This window comes from Trachypithecus francoisi, unplaced genomic scaffold (assembly GCF_009764315.1).
Source record: "Trachypithecus francoisi isolate TF-2019V2 unplaced genomic scaffold, Tfra_2.0 Lachesis_group10, whole genome shotgun sequence".
NCBI lineage: Eukaryota > Metazoa > Chordata > Mammalia > Primates > Cercopithecidae > Trachypithecus > Trachypithecus francoisi.
Genome location: NW_022681455.1, coordinates 61,856,541 through 61,875,680, shown reverse-complemented (window position 1 = coordinate 61,875,680; position 19,140 = coordinate 61,856,541). Strand labels below are relative to the sequence as shown.

Sequence of the window (19,140 nt, the reverse complement as noted above, 5' to 3'; positions counted from 1 at the left end):
CTACTGATACATTTGTGCTTGTACCAGTACATCCTCATTTCTCCCATCCAATCACTTATGTCAAAAATCTCAAATTTTTATTTACAACTCTTGCTGTTAGTTTATAGTACCATTTGTGTGTGTGCCTGAACAAAATGTTCTTTAGTTTCCATGTTAATATAAGCAAAACAATATCATGTATAGTCTCTGGAAATTGTTGCTGAACATAATATTTTGTCATTCCTTTGATGCATGTATCTGTTACTCATTTTTACCTTTTATATGATATTTCATATTAAATATATGCCAAAATTTATGTTTCTACTGATTATAGATATTTGGACTATTTGCTTCTTTTGTCTTACCTACAATTATATTAAAGTTTTCAAATATTTCTCTAAATACACAAGTACTAGTATATCCGAGGTTACATACATAGAAGTAGAATTGTTGAACCATTGGGTAAACATGGTCACATTTGCTAAATCACATCTATATTTTTTTCATTTCTTTTGAAAAATACAATTTTTGTACTCTTAGCAGGGAATAAATGTTTTTATTGGCATTTTCAGAATGTTCCATCTTAAGCTGTATGTAAAGTTATATCTTATTGTAGTCTCCCTGCATTCTTATAATAATATGAAGTTTAACAGTTTTATGTACATTTTGAGATGTTTAATTTGGCCTTTCTAGAAATGCCTAATTATGGCATCTACCTATATATGTATTTATTTACTTTAAGTTCTGGGATACATGGGCAGAATGTGCAGGTTTGTTACATAGGTATACACATGCCATGTTGGTTTGCTGTAACCAACAACCCGTCAACTACATTAGGTATTTCTCCTAATGCTATCCCCTTGTCCCTCAACAGGCCCCAGTGTGTGATGTTCCCCTCCCTATGTCCATGTGTTCTCATTGTGCAACTTCCACTTATAAGTGAGAACATGCAGTGTTTGGTTTTCTGTTCTTGTGTTAGTTTGCTGAGAATGATGGTTTCCAGCTTCATCCATGTCCCTGCAAAGGACATTAACTCATTCTTTTTTTTATAGCTGCATAATATTTCATGGTGTATATGTGCCACATTTCCTTTTTTATCCAGTATAACATTGATGGGCATTTCGGTTCATTCCAAGTCTTTGCTATTGTGAATAGTGCTGCAATAAACACACATGTTCATGTGTCTGTGTAGTAGAATGATTTATAATCCTTTGGGTATATACTCAGTAATTGATTGCTGGCTCAAATGGTATATCTAGTTCTAGATCCTTGAGGAATCACCACACTGTCTTCCACAATGATTGAACTAATTTACACTCCCACCAACAGTGTAAAAGCATTCCTATTTCTCCACATTTTCTCCATCAACTCTCCAGCATCTGTTGTTCCCTGACTTTTTAATGATCACCATTCTAACTTGCATGAGATGGCATCTCATTGTGGTTTTGATTTGTATTTCTCTAATGACTAGTGATGATGAGCTTTTTTTCATGTTTGTTGGCTGCATAAATGTCTTCTTTTGAAAAGTGTCTGTTCATATCCTTCACCCACTTTTTGATGGGAATTTTTTTTCTTGTAAATTTGTTTAAGTTTCTTGTAGATTATGGATATTGGATATTGGCCATTTCTCAGATGGATACATTGCAAATTTTTTTCCCATTCTGCAGGTTGCCTGTTCACTCTGATGATTTATATATTTATTTATTTATCTATGTATTATTATTATTATTACTATTATTGTTAATTTGCTGTGCAGAAGCTCTTTAGTTTAATTAGATCCCATTTGTCAATTTTGACTTTTGTTGCCATTGCTTTTGGTGTTTTAGTCATGAAGTCTTTGCCCATGCCTATGTCCTGAATAGTATTGCCTAGGTTTTCTTCTAGAGTTTTTATGATTTTAGATCTTACATTTTAATCTTTAATCCATCTTGGGTTAATTTTTGTATAAAGTGTAAGGAAGGTGCCCATTTTCAGAGTTCTGCATATGGCTAGCCAGTTTTCCCAGCACCATTTATTACATAGGGAATCCTTTCCCCATGGCTTGTTTTTGTCAGGTTTGTCGAAGATCAGATGGTTGTAGATGTGTGACGTTATTTCTGAGGCTTCTGTTCTGTTCCATTGATCTATATATCCGTTTTGGTACCAGTATCATGTTGTTTTGGTTACTGTAGCCTTGTAGTATAGCTTGAAGTCAGGTAGCGTGGTGCCTCCAGCTTCAATCTTTTGCTTAGGATTGTCTTGGGTATACGGGCTCTTTTTTGGTTCTATATGAAATTTAAAGTCTTTTCTTTTTTTCCCAATAATGGAAGAAAGTCAATGGTAGCTTGATGGAAATAGCATTGAATCTATAAATTACTTTGGGCAGTGTGGCCATTTTCACCATATTGATTCTTCCTACCCATGAGCATGGAATTTTTTTTTTTTTTCATTTTTCTGTGTTTCCTTTCTTATTTCCTTGAGCAGAGGTTTATAGTTCCCCTTGAAGAGGTTCTTCACATCACTTGTAAGTTGTATTCCTAGGTATTTTATTCTCTTTGTAGCAATTATGAATGAGAGTTTATTCTTGATTTGGTTCTCTATTAATGTTTGTCTATTAATGTCTATTATAATAGGAATGTTTGTGATTTTTGCGCATTGATTTAGTATCCTGAGATTTTGCTGAAGTTGCTCATCAGCTTAAGGAGTTTTTGGGCTGAGACGATGGGGTTTTCTAAATATATAATCATGCCATTTGCAAACAGAGATAACTTGACTTTCTCTCTTCCTATTTGAATACCCTTTATTTCTTTCTCTTGCCTGATTTTGTTATTTACCCAGTAGTCATTCAGGGGCAAGTTGTTCAGTTTCCATGTAGTTGTGCCGTTTTGAGTGAGTTTCTTAATCCTGAGTTCTAATTTGTTGCACTGTGGTCTGAGAGACTGTTTGTTATGATTTTCATTCTTTTGCATTTGTGGAGGAGTGTTTTACTTCCAATTATGTGGTCAATTTTAGAATAAGTGCTACTGGTGCTGAGAAGAATGTATTTTCTGTTGATTTGGGATTGAGAGTTCTGTAGATATCTATTATATCCACTTGGTCTAGAGCTGAGTTCATATCTTGAATGTCCTTTTTAATTTTCTGTCTCATTGATCTGTCTAATATTGACAGTTCGGTGTTAAAGTCTACCACTATTACTGTGTGGGAGTCTAAGTCTCTTTTTAAGTCTCTAAGTACTTGCTTTATGAATCTGGGTGCTCCTGTATTGGGTTCATATATATTTAGTATAGTTAGCTCTTGTTGTTACATTGATCCCTTTACCATTATGTAATGCCATTCTTTGTCTTTTTGATTTTTGTTGGTTAATGTCTGTTTTATCAGGTTTTTTTTTTTTTTGCTTTCCATTCGTTGGCAAATATTCAACCATCCCTTTATTTTGAGCTTTTATGTATCTTTGCATATGAGATGCATCTCCTGAATACAGCAGCACACTGATGTTTCTTGACTCTTTATACAATTTGCCTGTCTGTGCTTTTCAACTGGGCATTTAGCCCATTTACATATAAGGTTAATTTTGTTACGTGTGAATTTGATCCTGTCATTATGATGCTAGCTGGTTATTTTGCCCATTAGTTGATGCAGTTTCTTCATAGTGTCAATGGTCTTTACATTTTGGTTAGTTTTTGCAGAGGCTGGTACCCGTTTTTCCTTTCCATATTTAGTGCTTCCTTCAGGAGTTCTTGTAAGGCAGGCCTGATGGTGACAGAATCCCCCAGCATTTTCTTGACTGTAATGGATTTTATTTCTCCTTCACTTATGAACCTTAGTTTGGCTGGATATGAAATTTTGGGTTGAAAATTATTTTCTTTAAGAATGTTAAATATTGGTCCCCACTCTCTTCTGGCTTGTAGGTTTTCTGCAGAGAGATCCACTGTTAGTCTGATGGGCTTCCCTTTGTGGATAACCTGACCTTTCTCTCTGGCTGCCCTTAAGATTTTTCCCTTCATTTCAGCCTTGGAGAACCTGATGATTATTTGTCTTGGGGTTGCTTTTCTCGAGGAGTATCTTTGTGGTGTTCTCTGTATTTCCTGAATTTGAATGTTGGCTTGCCTTGCTAGGTTGGGGAAGTTCTCCTGGATAATATCCTGAAGTATGTTTTCCAATTTAGTTCAGTTCTCCCTGTCACTTTCAGGTACACCAATCAAACTTAGGTTTAGTCTTTTCACATAATCCCATATTTCTTGTAGGCTTTGTTTGTTCCTTTTTATTCTTTATTCTCCAATCTTGTCTTCTTGCTTTATTTCATTAAGTTGATTTTCAATCTCTGATATCCTTTCTTCAACTTGATCTATTCAGCTATTGATACTTGTGTATGTTTCACAAAGTTCTCATGTTGTGTTTTTCAGCTTCATCAGGTCATTTATGTTCTTCTCTAAACTGGTTATTTCTCTAACATTTTATCAAGGTTCTTAGCTTCCTTGCATTGGGTTAGAACACGCTTTTTTAGCTCAGAGGAGTTTGTTATTACCCACCTTCTAAAGCCTACTTCTGTCAATTCATCAAACTCATTCTCCATCCAGTTTTGTTCCCTTACTGGTGAGAAATTGTCATCCTTTGGAGGAGAATAAGCATTCTGGTTTTTAAAATTTTCAGCCTTTTTGTGCTGGTTTTTCCACATCTTTGTGGATTTATCTACCTTTGGTCTTTGCTGTTGGTGACCTTTGGAGAGACTTTCTGCATAGCCATCTTTTCTGTTGATGTTGATACTATTGCTTTCTGTCTGTTAGATTTCCTTGTAACAGTCAGGCCCCTCTTCTCCAGGTCTGCTGGAGTTTGCTGAAGGTCCACTCCAGACCCTGTTTGCCTGGGTATCACCAGTGGAGGCTGCAGAAAAGGAAATATTGTTTCCTGCTCCTTCCTTTGGAACTTCATCCCAGAGGAGCACCGACCAGATGCCAACCAGAGCTCTCCTGTATAAGGTGTCTGTTGACTCCTGTTGGGCCCTGGACCTACTTGAGGCAATCTGTTCTTTAGGAGAGCTTGAGCACTGTGCTGGGTGATCGGCTGCGCTCTTCAGAGCCGGCAAGCAGGAACATATAAGTCTGCTAAAGCTGTTCCAGCAGCTGTCCCTGCCCTCAGGTGCTCTGTCCTAGGAATATGGGAGTTTTATTCATAAGCCCCTGACTGGGGCTACTGCCTTTCTTTCAGAGATGCCCTGCCCAGAGAAGAGGTTTCTAGAGAGGCAGTCTGGCTACAGTGGCTTTGAAGTGCTATAGTGGGCTCCTCCCAGTCTAAACTTCCTGGTGGCTTTGTTCACACTGTGAGGGGAAAACTCCCTACTCAAGACTCAGTAATGGCAGACGCCCCTCCCCCAACTAAGCTCCAGCATCCCAGGTGGACTTCAGACTGCTGTGGTGGCAGTGCAAATTTCAAGACAGTGGATCTTAGGTTGCTGGGCTCTGTAGGGGTGGGATCTGCTAAGGAAGACCAGTTGACTCCCTGACTTCAGTCCCCTTTCCATGGGAATGAAGGGCTCTGTCTTGCTGGCGTTTCAGGTGCCAATGGAATATGGAAAAAAAAGAAAAAAGAAAAAAAGACTCCTGCAGCTAGCTTGGTGTCTGCCCAAACGGCCACCCAGTTTTTTGCCTGATACCCAGGGTCCTTGTGGTATAGGCACCTGAGGGAACCTCCTGGTCTGTGGGTTTCAATGACCGTGAGAAAAGCATAGTATTTGCACCAGATAGCACTGTCCCTCACAACAAGGTCCCTCCAGGCTTCCCTTGGTTAGGGGAGGGAGGCCCCTGATCCCTTACACTTCCCGGGTGAGGCAATACCCCACCCTGCTTCTGCTTGCTTTCTGTGGGCTGCACCCACTGTCTAACCAGTCCCAGGGAGATGAACTGGGTACCTCAACTGGAAATGCAGAAATCATCTGCTTTCTGAGTTCGTCTCTCTGGGAGATGCAGACCTGAGTAATTCCTATTCTGCCATCTTGCTGAGTCAGCATCTGCGCTTTAATGATTTTTCTTCTTATTGCTTTGTAAGAATCCTTATATATGATTTTTTAAATGTCTTTCTTAGTTGTATTTATTGAATATAAGTTGTTATTGAAATAGACACTTCACCTTTATAAGTTATATGTACTAAAGCTTAATTTTAATATATTTGAATTAATCTATTACTTAGTATATGGTTTGCAAGTTTCATCTTAAATTTAACTTTTCTTTACACTAGGATGAAAGGATTTTTCTCCCTATATTTCCCTTTAAAATTATTAAAATATTCTTTTTTTTTTTTTTTGAGACGGAGTCTCTCTCTGTCGCCTGGGCTGGAGTGCAGTGGCCGGATGGATCTCAGCTCACTGCAAGCTCCGCCTCCCGGGTTTATGCCATTCTCCTGCCTCGGCCTCCAGAGTAGCTGGGACTACAGGCACCCGCCACCTTACCCGGCTAGTTTTTTGTATTTTTTAGTAGAGACGGGGTTTCACCGTGTTAGCCAGGATGTTCTGGATCTCCTGACCTCGTGATCCACCCGTCTCAGCCTCACAAATATAATAAATATTCTTTATATGTAGATGCATCAGGCATATTGTATGTGTAAGTATGAGTATGGGTGTAAAGTATTCTTACCTCATTCTTTACACACTTAAAAAACAAACCTAGATTCTTAAGTTTTTTTTTTTATATATAAATAAGCCATGTCTGTTACATGTTAAGTTCATCATTTACTCACTGATCTGTAGTGCCTTCTTGGTTGCAGATCATGTTTCCACATATGGATATGTCTATTTCTCTATTTCTGTTCTGGTGCTTTAGTTCAGTTACTCATCCATGTGCTAGTGTCATAAATCTTAATTATTTACCTTTGAAATATCTCAATACTAGTAGGGCTACCTAATCTTCTTCAGGCAGCTTTAGATATTGTGGCAATTTCTTCTGTTACAATCAACTTGTATTCTTTTTTATTATTATCATTATTATACTTTAAGTTCTAGGGTACATGTGCATAACGTGCAGGTTTGTTACACATGTATACTTATGCCATATTGGTGTGCTGCACCCATCAACTCGTCTGCACCCATCAACTCGTCATTTACATCAGGTATAACTCCAGTGCAATCCATCCCCCCTCCACACTTCCCATAATAGGCCTCAGTGTGTGACGTTCCCCTTCCCAAGTCCAAGTCATCTCATTGTTCAGTTCCCACCTATGAGTGAAAACATGTGGTGCTTGGTTTTCTGTTCTTGTGATAGTTTGCTGAGAATGATGGTTATCAGCTGCATCCATGTCCCTACAAAGGACACAAACTCATCCTTTTTTATGGCTGCATAGTAGTCCATGGTGTATATGTGCCACATTTTCTTAATCCAGTCTGCCACGGATGGACATTTGGGTTGATTCCAAGTCTTTGCTGTTGTGAATAGTGCAGCAATGAACATACGTGTGCCTGTGTCTTTATAGCAGCATGATTTATAATCCTTTGGGTATATCCCCAGTAATGGGATGGCTGGGTCACATGGTACTTCTAGTTCTAGATCCTTGAGGAATCGCCATACTGTTTTCCATAATGGTTGAACTAGTTTACAATCCCACCAACAGTGTAAAAGTGTTCCTATTTCTCCACATCCTCTTCAGCACCTGTTGTTTCCTGACTTTTAATGATTGCTATTCTAACTGGTGTGAGATGGTATCTCATTGTGGTTTTGATTTGCATTTCTCTGATGGCCAGAGATGACGAGCATTTTTTCATGTGTCTGTTGGCTGTACACATGTCTTCTTTTGAGAAATGTCTGTTCATATCCCTTGCCCACTTTTTGATGGGGTTGTTTGTTTTTTTCTTGTAAATTTGTTTGAATTCTTTGTAGGTTCTGGATGTTAACCCTTTGTCAGATAAGTAGATTGCAAAAATTTTCTCCCATTCTGTAGGTTGCCTGTTCACTCTGATGGTAGTTTCTTTTGCTGTGGAGAAGCTCTTTAGTTTAATTAGATCCCAGTTGTCAATTTTGGCTTTTGTTGACGTTGCTTTTTGTGTTTTAGACATGAAGTCCTTGCCCATGCCTATGTCCTGAATGGTATTACCTAGGTTTTCTTCTAGGGTTTTTATGGTATTAGGTCTAACTTTTAAGTCTCTAATCCATCTTGAATTAATTTTCGTATAAGGAGTAGGGAAAGGATCCAGTTTCAGCTTTCTACTTATGGCTAGCCAATTTTCCCAGCACCATTTATTAATAGGGAATCCTTTCCCCATTTCTTGTTTTTGTCAGGTTTGTCAAAGATCAGATGGCTGTAGATGTGTGGTATTATTTCTGAGGACTCTGTTCTGTTCCATCAGTCTATATCTCTGTTTTGGTACCAGTACCATGCTGTTTTGCTTATACATTCAAACAAGCAACTTTGATTGGAATTTCATTGAATGTGTAGGGCAATTTAAGAAAAATTGTTATCTATTTATTTAGGCCTTTTGAAATATCTTTAAAAGGGCATTCTGACAAATTCAAGTGGAGCTGCACTAATTAGAACACAAAATAACTAATTTTCTCTGCCATAGTTGGACTCAGGTACCAGGAGCTCTGTTTATCTATCTTCATAGAAATCCAAACTTTAGAATTGGTGAAATTTGCATCAGATCCTGTTTAAGTTTCCAAAAATTTTCTATCATTCCTCTCATTTTCTGTGCCCTACCTAGCTTTCACATTGTCCAATCTGGTGAGATAAGTAGGGATGTTTGGAACCACCACCCCTGCAACTTTCAGTCCTTTCAAGGGGACACCAATCACTACAAGTACCAAAGGAATACAAAATTGCTGTCAGTTTAAAATCTCCACAGGTCCATAGGGGCAGGGCAAGATCTTCCAATTGTATTTTCCTCCATAATAGCTCTTACTCTAATGTAGAAATTGTGCTGTTACTAAAGATATCAACTACACTGTATATTCAAGAACTATGGGTAAAAAACAAAATCAAAGAGAAGATGTATTTGTGACCTCATCTGAATTGAACTCAATAATTTGTTTCTACTAGTGGGTTAGTAGCATTGTAAAGTTAAGTATACTTTCAGAACCAGTATTCAGCAACTCCTAAAAGGTCTGAATATCTTTCTTTCACCAGAGAACAGTCATACTGGTAAATAGCCTCAGATACCTCTGAGGAAGACTTCAAAAGGATACATAAAATACCTATGACTCTATTAAAGATTCCTCTTAAGAGGGCAAACCCTGATTTTCAGTTGAGTAATTGAGTCTGTGACATAACTTAGGTCTTGGAATTGTGAAAGAGGCAGAGAATCCCTACAAAGCTAAATTGAATTATGTCTCTGTCCTCCAGAACTATACCTTTCATTCTATATACATGAGGCAGCACCATAACTAGACTGTTTATATATTTTATTTCTAAAACCCCATCATCAATTAGCCTCTGCCATAGATATCTGTGAATCAGTCCACTGATGTCCACTCTGTTTCTCTGATTTATATGCTTATTTGCTCATTTTGCATCTGATTGTCAAGCATATCCAATAGTCTATGCATTCTTAGATCTATTTTAATTAATATCATGAAACCCAATTCCATGGCAACATCCAGCACTGTCAGCAAGGATATATGAACAAGGTGATTCCTTTCCAATATCTTGACATTGGTAAACATTAGAAAACGAAACAAATACAGTGCAACATAATCATAAGCATCTATACATTACTTACTGTGAATAAAGTATAGAAAAGTATATCCCTTAAATATTTATTAAAATGTCTAATTGACTGAAAAAATAAGTCTCAGAATAATATGATATGTAATTCATATTTAGTGAAGTATTAAAACATATTTTAAAAAATACATAGCATCTTAAGAGTAGTAATTTTCTCCCAGTAGTGAGGAATGGAGGATAATTAATTGAATGGATGCATAGGAGTGTGCATACATATTTATGACAGGTCTCAGATATATATACACACATATACACACACACACATATATATATATCATATATGTGACAGATTAACTATGTTTTGTGTGTTTTCCTTAAAAAACTTTCAGCAACATGAATCAATACTAAGATGATTTAAATATGGGTGATGGGCATACAGGTGTTAATTATTCTATTCTTAGAAAATTACCTGGTGTAAATTATTATAATAAAAGCCATTTTCAATGAATTAAAATCTTTCAAAGATTAAAAATCAATTAGCAGCTGAAAATGAGGTAGTCACATTTGATTGTCTTATTTCTTGTTAAAGAAAGTAATTTTTTTGAAAAACTTAATTTATTAATTACTCATTAAAAATATTTCAAGTAATCTACCAATTCATTTAAAACAAATAATTTTATAGTTAGTTCAAAGTAAATTAAACTGTAGCCACATAAACAAAAACATATTAAAAACAAGAGTTACTACATATATGCCTCATAGTTAGATTCATGTTTTTAATCTATTCTATTCTCTCTTGTGGTTATTGCAACTGTGGCCTGCAACAATTAAGACTTACCTCTAGTAACATGATTTAAAGATGAGTTTGCTGAGATATAATGGCACATGAATGACAGCCCTAATTAATATACAAATCCATTGCAAAAGTGAACACTGGAATTTACATTTTTCTGACACTTCATAGCATATGTTATCCAATACAACTAATGTCTTTTCAAGTCATTGCTAGTAGTTCACTTAAGTCACTCACAATAGTATCTATCTACTGAAAATTTACAACTAAACAGAATTTGCAAGAACAATTACGGTAACAGTGGCTAGTCCATTTAAAGAAAACATAGAAGAAAATGTTGCAAAAGCTTGGCTGATGTGATTGTCATAGTCAGATCATTATCAACAAGCATATTGTGACCATTCAGTTTGTGATGTTCACAAATTGAGTAATTCTTCACTGTTACAAATTTAAAAGTGATTAGTTAATATGCATTTCACCAAAAGACAAAAATCTGTTTACTCTTCTGTAACTGTTTCCTAGAAACAGTCATCAATCCAAATGATGTTTATTCTACTAGAGAATTTACTATAACATCACTGTTTGAAATCAGATTCACACCCACATGCAATTATAATAAAAACATATAAAGACATATTGTGATTATGATAAATAATGTAGACATATATTTATATATAACATAATAAATACCTGTTGCAAATATGAAATAGATTATTCATGTTCTAAGTAAAAATTATTAATTATAAAGAAGTGTGGTTCATGAATGCAATTATAATATCACAAAAAAGTAGAAATGCTTTAAAATGCAATATAAATTCTTTCAAAATTAGAATTGCTTTAACATAGGCTAAAAAGTCCTTATCAGAAAGTTTCACCTGTGACACTTTACAATTTCATTTTCTTCTTTTGAATGTAAGCTTTTAAAAAATATCTACTCAAACAAGTATGATTTAATCTTATTGCAAATACATTTTAGAATCAAAACTCTCATTAAACATTCTGTTCTATATTTGGATTTTGTAATACTATTCAATCTATTTAATAATTACATTTTAAAATAACTCTTCAGAAGCATACAAATAACACATCCACTTATTAATTCCTCTCTCATCTGCAATAAGAGAAAAAGTATACAAGAATAATGTAAATTAAATGTAATCATGGCTAATTTGGGGGCTACAAATTTGTGTGATTATCTTGCATTTTTCCATCTTTTTTCAGTTTGGCAATATCATTTTATGCAATTATAGTTACTCTTCCTTATCTCTATTTTAATATGTTGAATTTTCTTGAGAAGTCACTGTTAAAATGATTAGTGATTGAAAAAGTATCTTGAACACCTATTTGAAAAAGTTTAGGCCAATGCCAAATTAAACATATGAATTATAATTTTAATACTTTGACAATATATTTGTCTGATTCTAGTAAAACTTTTGAAGTGAAAGCTTTTTATTTAAATGAGAAATTTTTATTTCAACAAAAATACATATTTCATGGTCTTAATTGTTCTCTCAAGATAGAAGATATTATTATATATGTATATTTTAAAAGCTATTAAAATTGAGTTTATCAAAGAAAAATATACTTTAGGGACATTTAACATAAAATGCAATACTTACCGTACATTTGACTGGATCCCTTAGGACATTAATAAAAAACAGGTTTACTTTTAATTTTTCTCTAGCCTTATTAGTGGCGGTTCGCATCAAGGGACCCTCAGCAGGTAATAGTGAAATGAAAATTATGCCAAAGCTGAAGTAATTGCACACTATAGTCAGAGGCCAGTAGGGGAAAAAATTTGGTAAGGATCTTTTCAGACATACCCTGTACACTTTTATTTTTTTAACGTTTTGAAGGGCCAATGTTAAGTGCATAGTGAAAACGTCCCAAGTACTACAGCATTGTGCTTGCCCTTCCTATTAGAGACAGGGAACAGGAAGAGAGCAGGGTGGGGCAGGTGGAGGGAGGCAAGGAGAAAGAGAAAATGCGAACATTTACATTTTTCTGGGAAAACAGAGACAAGGATTAAAGGTAGATGCTCTGTTCTAGAGTCAAATGTTATTTTCACACAAATTTGCCCTCATATTGTTTAGCGTGGTGGAAAATAAGAAACATAAGTTCAGTGTTTTCTGTAAACTGTTTCACCAGGGCTGCTATTAATAGTGGGACGATGATTTTTCTCTTTGATCTTTACAAAATTTTAGATGCCATTCAGAAAACTTCCAAATGGACTCTAAAATCCCAGGGCCTTTTCTCATCATTATTAACAAAGCAGGGACCCCCAACATTCCAGTTGAACAGGCATCTGTGGGTTAACAGAGTCTTGAAATTTAATAATGCTTGGAATTTATTTTATGTAAAAGTAAAGCATATTTTTGTGATGTTGAAAAGTTCAGACTTCAGGAGTAGTTTAGAAAATGAGAAAAAAATAATGGTCTTGGAATGAGAGCAAAAAGGAAAGAGAGGTTATTGGAATAGAAGCGAAGCATTCTTTGAAGAAAGGATCATTATAATTCTTATTATTAAAAATAATTCTTCACATAGTATCTGTATGCCAAAAACTTTAGAAAAATAAACTTCCGTAAGTCTTGAGATAGTACATGTATGTTTATTTACTGTGTGACATCACTTTCAAAATCAGAAGCGTAAGGTATGTATTTGAGATTCATAAAATAAGTTACACGATAAATGTTAAAGGACAAACAAAGCAGCAGAACTTTTTGAGAAGTTCATTTTAAATTAGGGTGAATATATTTGAAGGATGGACATGGAAGCAAAAAATGAATATAACATTTAGTAAAACTATCAAAAGCACAATTCAGAAGGAAATCATAATTAAAAAAACAAGAATTCTGGGTAGGTATCAAAATCTGAATCTCTTCGTGTATCTTCAAGATAACTATACAGACAAAAAAATTAACATTCGGCAAAACCTACATCTTAATCATGACAAAAAGACATTTCACAAAAATTTCCCATTAACTTATGGAACAAGTAAGTAAGTATATTTAAGATAATGAAAATCATGTTTCTTGTTACTTAAAAAAAATAATTTCAGATAAAGAAATAGACTGGATTAAAATGAAACCTGTTGTGTTAAATTATGATTGGAGTGTTTGGTATGAGCTCATGCATTCCTATATATGTGTTTAAAACACACACAAACACAAACATGCACAAAGATACAGAAAAAGACTATGTACGTATACACAAACACAGTTATATACATACAACTATATGGGTACATACATATGCCAATGTATCCATACATGTAGCTATATTTATACATATAGTGATGGACATATCAATAATTTAATTTCTAAGTAATATTCTTCACTTAAAGAAACCAGGGCTCCTGAAAAAAATGGCTGATGCCAAATCTAGGACAGAGAATGCATTAAGATAAACCTGGAGCATCTTGTGCTAGAAAGTGGGAATGATCAAAGAATGAGGATATGTCAAAAGAAAAGAGAAGCCAGCTTGAAGAGCTTCCCTTATCTAAATCTCTGACAAATTAAACATTAAAATAAATAGTAATTATTATATATTTTATCCATTGAGAAAATAAAAATCCATGAGTCCATATTGATAAAAAAATCATTGAAAAAATGAATGAATAAATGAAGATACTCTTTCTAAAGGTAGAATGTCAACTAGTAAGTGAAGAACAAAGGTATTAGAAAAGTACCATTTGGCAAATAGAATGGAGAAAATTGACTCAGACAAGAATCACTAATGAAGAGCATCTCTGGTTTTTTAGTGGTCCAGATTTCCAGATTTTAGGGTACTTGGGTACTGATTGATATGACACCACTAAAGAATCATTTGTATTAATAGAAAACAAAATTTGGGTGACAAAAGACAAGGTAAGTTATGATTTTCTGATTTTCAAAATGAGAGAGAGAGAAAATTCTATAAAGTAGTAATGAGTAAAGTACTACTTAGAAAAAAATGAGACAATCGGTGGTGATTATCATGAAACACTGAGAAAGCAAGATATCTCAAAATAATTTTCTAATATTCAATATTTTAAAATAGAAATTAGATTTTGAAACTTCTATAAATATAATAGAACTGTTAGAAGTACATGAAAGAAATACATAAATTGAAATGAAAGTGATTATTTGTTTCTATAGCAATATAACATTTTTAAATTTGCCAGTATGAAAAAAATCATTTCTTGAGATACTTTTCACTGCTATTTTTGAGAATTCTGTGTCCAATTCGTATCTATTCTGTGATTCCTTGGAATCATCATTAATTCAGTGAGAACACCAAGTAGCAATCAAAGAAAGTATTATTAACAAACATATTGATTTTAGTAAGGCATTTGGTAGATTAATTACATTACTTCTCACTAGATGGGGAGATATTTGTAAAATGAATAAGATGGACAAAAACAGTTTGACTATCTGAACAAAAATTTAAGAAGTTAGTAATTGGATTAGTGTTACTCTAAAAAGGTGATTATAGTAATGTCCCTAGTCACATGAAGAGCTCTTGGGAAATAATCTACTCTTTCACAAGTATCCCATTGCATATGACATTTCAATGCCTTCTGTCCAACTGGTACAAACATTCCTTACTCTTTCTATTAATTTTATTTTTAATTTACACATAATTATAACATTTATGTGTTGTGCTATTTTGATACATTAATACATTGTATCATTATACTACATAATATATTGTATTACAGCACGTTTGTTCATTCGTTTGTAATGAGCAAATCAGGATAATTAGCATAGAGATCACCTCAAACATTCATCATTTCTTTGTGGTGCAAACATTCAAAATTTTCTCCCCTAGCTATTTTGAATATACAATACCTTACTGTTTACTACAGTCACTGTACTGTGCAATAGGACACCAAATTTATTCTTCCTTTCTAACTGTAACTTTTCACCCATCAATCAACCTTTCCTATCCCCTCTTCCCTGCTGACTGGCTTGTTTTACTTAAGAGATGAATGAATAAAAAATATGTAGTATACATAAACAATGAAATACTCTTCAGCCATAAAAAAGAATGAATTCCTGTTATTTGTAACAACATACATGAACCCGGAGGACATTACTGTAAATGAAATATACCTAGCACAGAAAGATAAATGCTGCATGTTTTCACTCATATACAGAATTTTAAAACACTGATCCCGCTCCTTCTTTATTAATACTGAGTAAGACCTTTCCTGTAACCTCTTCTCTAGCAGTTATCCATGCTTTCATGGGACCTGTCTCAGTTGATATGTATCTACTGTAATATTTACACATCTGTATTCCTGTCCTGTTCCTGAGACTTTCAAAAGCAGGCTCAAGTTTAATTTACACTTGAATATGAGTACCTGACTAATGCCTGGTGCTCAATTAATTAATGTTGGTTGAAGAAGTAAAAGAAGGAGCATGGGGGATGTTAGACTTCTGTGGTTATAAAATGATGAATGAAGTTAATTAGGAAGAGTTTCCTCAAAAAATCTAAATAAAAATCTAGCTCAAAAACATTTTAAGGAAAGTTTCTAGAGCTTCTTTATCTAGACTTCTAAAAGGAAAAAGTATGAAGACCTATTTTTGCTAAGTATACAGTTTTGATAAGTTTAATATCTCCTTTGGAAATTATTTCTATATTTTGATACTAGTATTCATCAGGTTACATTAATTATTTACCCAACACATTGTCTTTCAAAATTTCACACATCAAGAATATTTGAGCAGAACAAAATTTTGCAAGGGGAATTGCTATATTTTTTCAAAGAAAACATGAATGATATATATTATTTATTTAAATTATGTCAAATGTCTTACATTTAAAATACAAATATGAATCATATATAATAAATGATTATCAATGTTACATGGATATTTCTAATTTTTCCACTTTTTTCCAGATTTTTTTGTAATTGTGAACCTGGGTACCATGGACTCTTCTGTGAACTTGAAGTAAATAAATGTAAAATCTCACCTTGTCTAGATGAAGAAAATTGTGCCTACAGGACTGATGGATACAACTGCCTCTGTGCCCCTGGTTATACAGGTAAATCCATATCTGCCTGTGTGCAACAACATATTGCTGTCTGCAAGCAAATGGAAACCTCATATTTATACTCCAAAACCTGAAATAACCTGCCAGGTGCAAACAGGGTAAAAATGTCAAGAGATACTTTGTCTCTTATAAAACAAATTAATAAGAAGTAAAATTATGTGTTTTATCTTCAATTTATTAAATCCCAAGATTAGATTTTAAGTTGTCTTACATTTTTGTCTTTTACAGTCAACTTAATTTAGTATGTTTGCATGGCTATAATATAGGAAAAAGTATTTCTGTATGGATAATCTGAGAGAAATAACATTATTATTATCTATTACACAGCTGTCATTTCTAAAATACATTTAGCATTAAAAACATTTACATAAAAAAGACAGCCATTGTGAATTCAAAGGTAAAGCAAAAGAAGATTGGAATTAGCTGTCAACATCAATTATTTCACAATATAAATTTTATCCAGACATAAAGGCAAAAGTCATCAAGGAGATTATAGAAGGTAGAGGCATTAGCCCTCTAAATTTCTGGTGAGAAATCGCATTTACAAAATACAAAAAGCTATATTGTTTTAGTTTTGGCATACTAGTATTAATGATGTGGGACTAACAATAATATAGTTTTTGTGTTATTTTGTTTCATATTTATTTTTTTCACGATTCCCACAGATATTACGATAATGTATTTAAATCTCAAATCTCAGTTTATTAACATCTGATTTGTGCAGTATTAAAATCATATGGATTTCTATCCTGAGGGATGAGTAGTTAAATACATCTAATATTAGGTTCTCTGCCAGCGGGAATAAAATAATACTAGACAAATGGAAATTATATTGGCAAGCAAAAACGGAAGGGAACTAGAAGTATTTCCAGAGAATAAGTAATCAAAAGGTGAGAGAAAGTTACATGACCTTAAAAAGAAATATGCAGGTGTCTTTTCTGAGAAATCTTGATGGCTTCAGAGGTTATCTTGGTTACAAATCTTATATACACAAAAAGTATCAGATTAAGTTAATACTTCCTAAAAAAAATCATTTTCTGCAAAGTTCATTACATATAATAAATAAGACACACTGAATTTCAGCTGTAAAACAGTGTACTTTCTAAGTTTCACATTGCCCATTATCTCCAAAATTATTGAGCTATCACTGTAGAACCATATATATCCACTTAGCAATACTATTCACCTTGTTGTTGTTACTCCTGCTAGAAGTGCTAAAATAAGAAATAACACACTGAGCTCAACATGACTAAGAAACACATTTTGTAAAATTATTTGTTATAACACCTTGCTCTGATATTTTAAATGTATCTTAACATTTGAAAGATTAACATGTTCTTTATTTTTCTTTTAATAACCTCTCTAATTTCATTTCAAAATATGGTACTTAGCATTGTTTTAAAATGATATTATCTAAGTTGTTACCAGTGGCACATGATTTCAGATGTTTTAATATATGTTTGCATATTGGTACAGCTACAAGTAAAAGAAAACTGAATTAATTATTGTCCTTAATAGATAGGGTTCATTTTTTCTTAGATAATAAGAATTCTGTAGGTAGACAGTTACTGGTTGTTGGTCCAGTGGCTTGATAGTACCAGAATGGGATAATGGTTTTCTTAGTTTACAATTCATGACTATAGGCTCGCGTATTCAGAATTGCTGATGCAATGACTTAAGTCATTATTTCTACACTTGAGTCAAGGGAAAAGAGTGGTGCTAACTGTGTTGAGTCTTTATATAAGGAGAACCTTTTTTGAATAACAATCAAAACCTGCTAACATGTCATTGAGCAAAACTGGCTCACATGTCCTTTTTAAGGTTCAGTGGAAGGTAAGAAATTAAAAGTGTACCACTTTCAGAATTTACAGCTGAATATAGAAAAAATATTATGAAATATGTGTTACAGTTTGGTTTCAAACCAAGAAAGATATATGACTGGACGTTCAAAAATAAGTTTTCCCCCTCAAGAAAGTTATATGTATTTGTTTTTCTGTACATGCTCTTTTGACATTCAAATTGACCTTCTCTGTCATGCATGGACAGATATAGCTTTTCCTGATTCTCAGACACTTAATAGCATTTATTTTTCTTAGCCTTCTCTGGAAATCTTTTTTTTTTTTTTTTTTTCAAGGCTCCTAAAGCATTACTGTTTTGTGAGATGTTTAAATCTATTCATTGTTAGTTTGTTCCATTTCAAGAGAGTCATGACACTGCAAGGTTTTACTTAAAGAATCTTAAACTTTGAAACACAAGGATGTTACACTTTTGTATATTTTTCAAGATCATACATCTGGTAGTGACAGAGCCAGAACCAAAATATACATCCCTCTCTATCCCAGTTTTATTTCTACTCTAGCTTTGTTCCATCAGAAAAAAAAAAAACAAAAACAAAATTTGAATGAAATGGTATTAGTGGTATAGAAGAAAGATAAAATAACATTAAATACAATATTAAATAGGTTAAAATTTGGTAACCAAATATATTATTCAGAAAAATTTAGCTTTGCCTACACCTATTAATATATTTAACCAAGTTATTAAGGATATAAATTTTTCAAGACTCTGACCAGGAAAGTTTATGATTCTTAATTATCTAAATCAGAGCATTCTTAGAAGAACACATTAAATAATATGTACACAAGCTATCAATGATTAACTCAATACTTCTTTATTTTATTCCTTGTATTCTATTTGCTGTTGAGATT

The 19,140-nt window shown here is 33.7% G+C and overlaps 1 protein-coding gene across 2 annotated transcripts in view; it reads left to right on the top strand.

Moving 5' to 3' along the window:
* Nucleotides 1-19,140, top strand: part of EYS (eyes shut homolog) — a 2,089,174-nt gene that overhangs the window by 851,741 nt on the left and 1,218,293 nt on the right. For both annotated transcript variants that reach the window (XM_033217548.1, XM_033217547.1), the window contains one exon: nt 16,278-16,423. In XM_033217548.1, the coding sequence (XP_033073439.1) occupies nt 16,278-16,423 (146 nt within the window). The remainder of the gene's footprint in view (nt 1-16,277; nt 16,424-19,140) is intronic.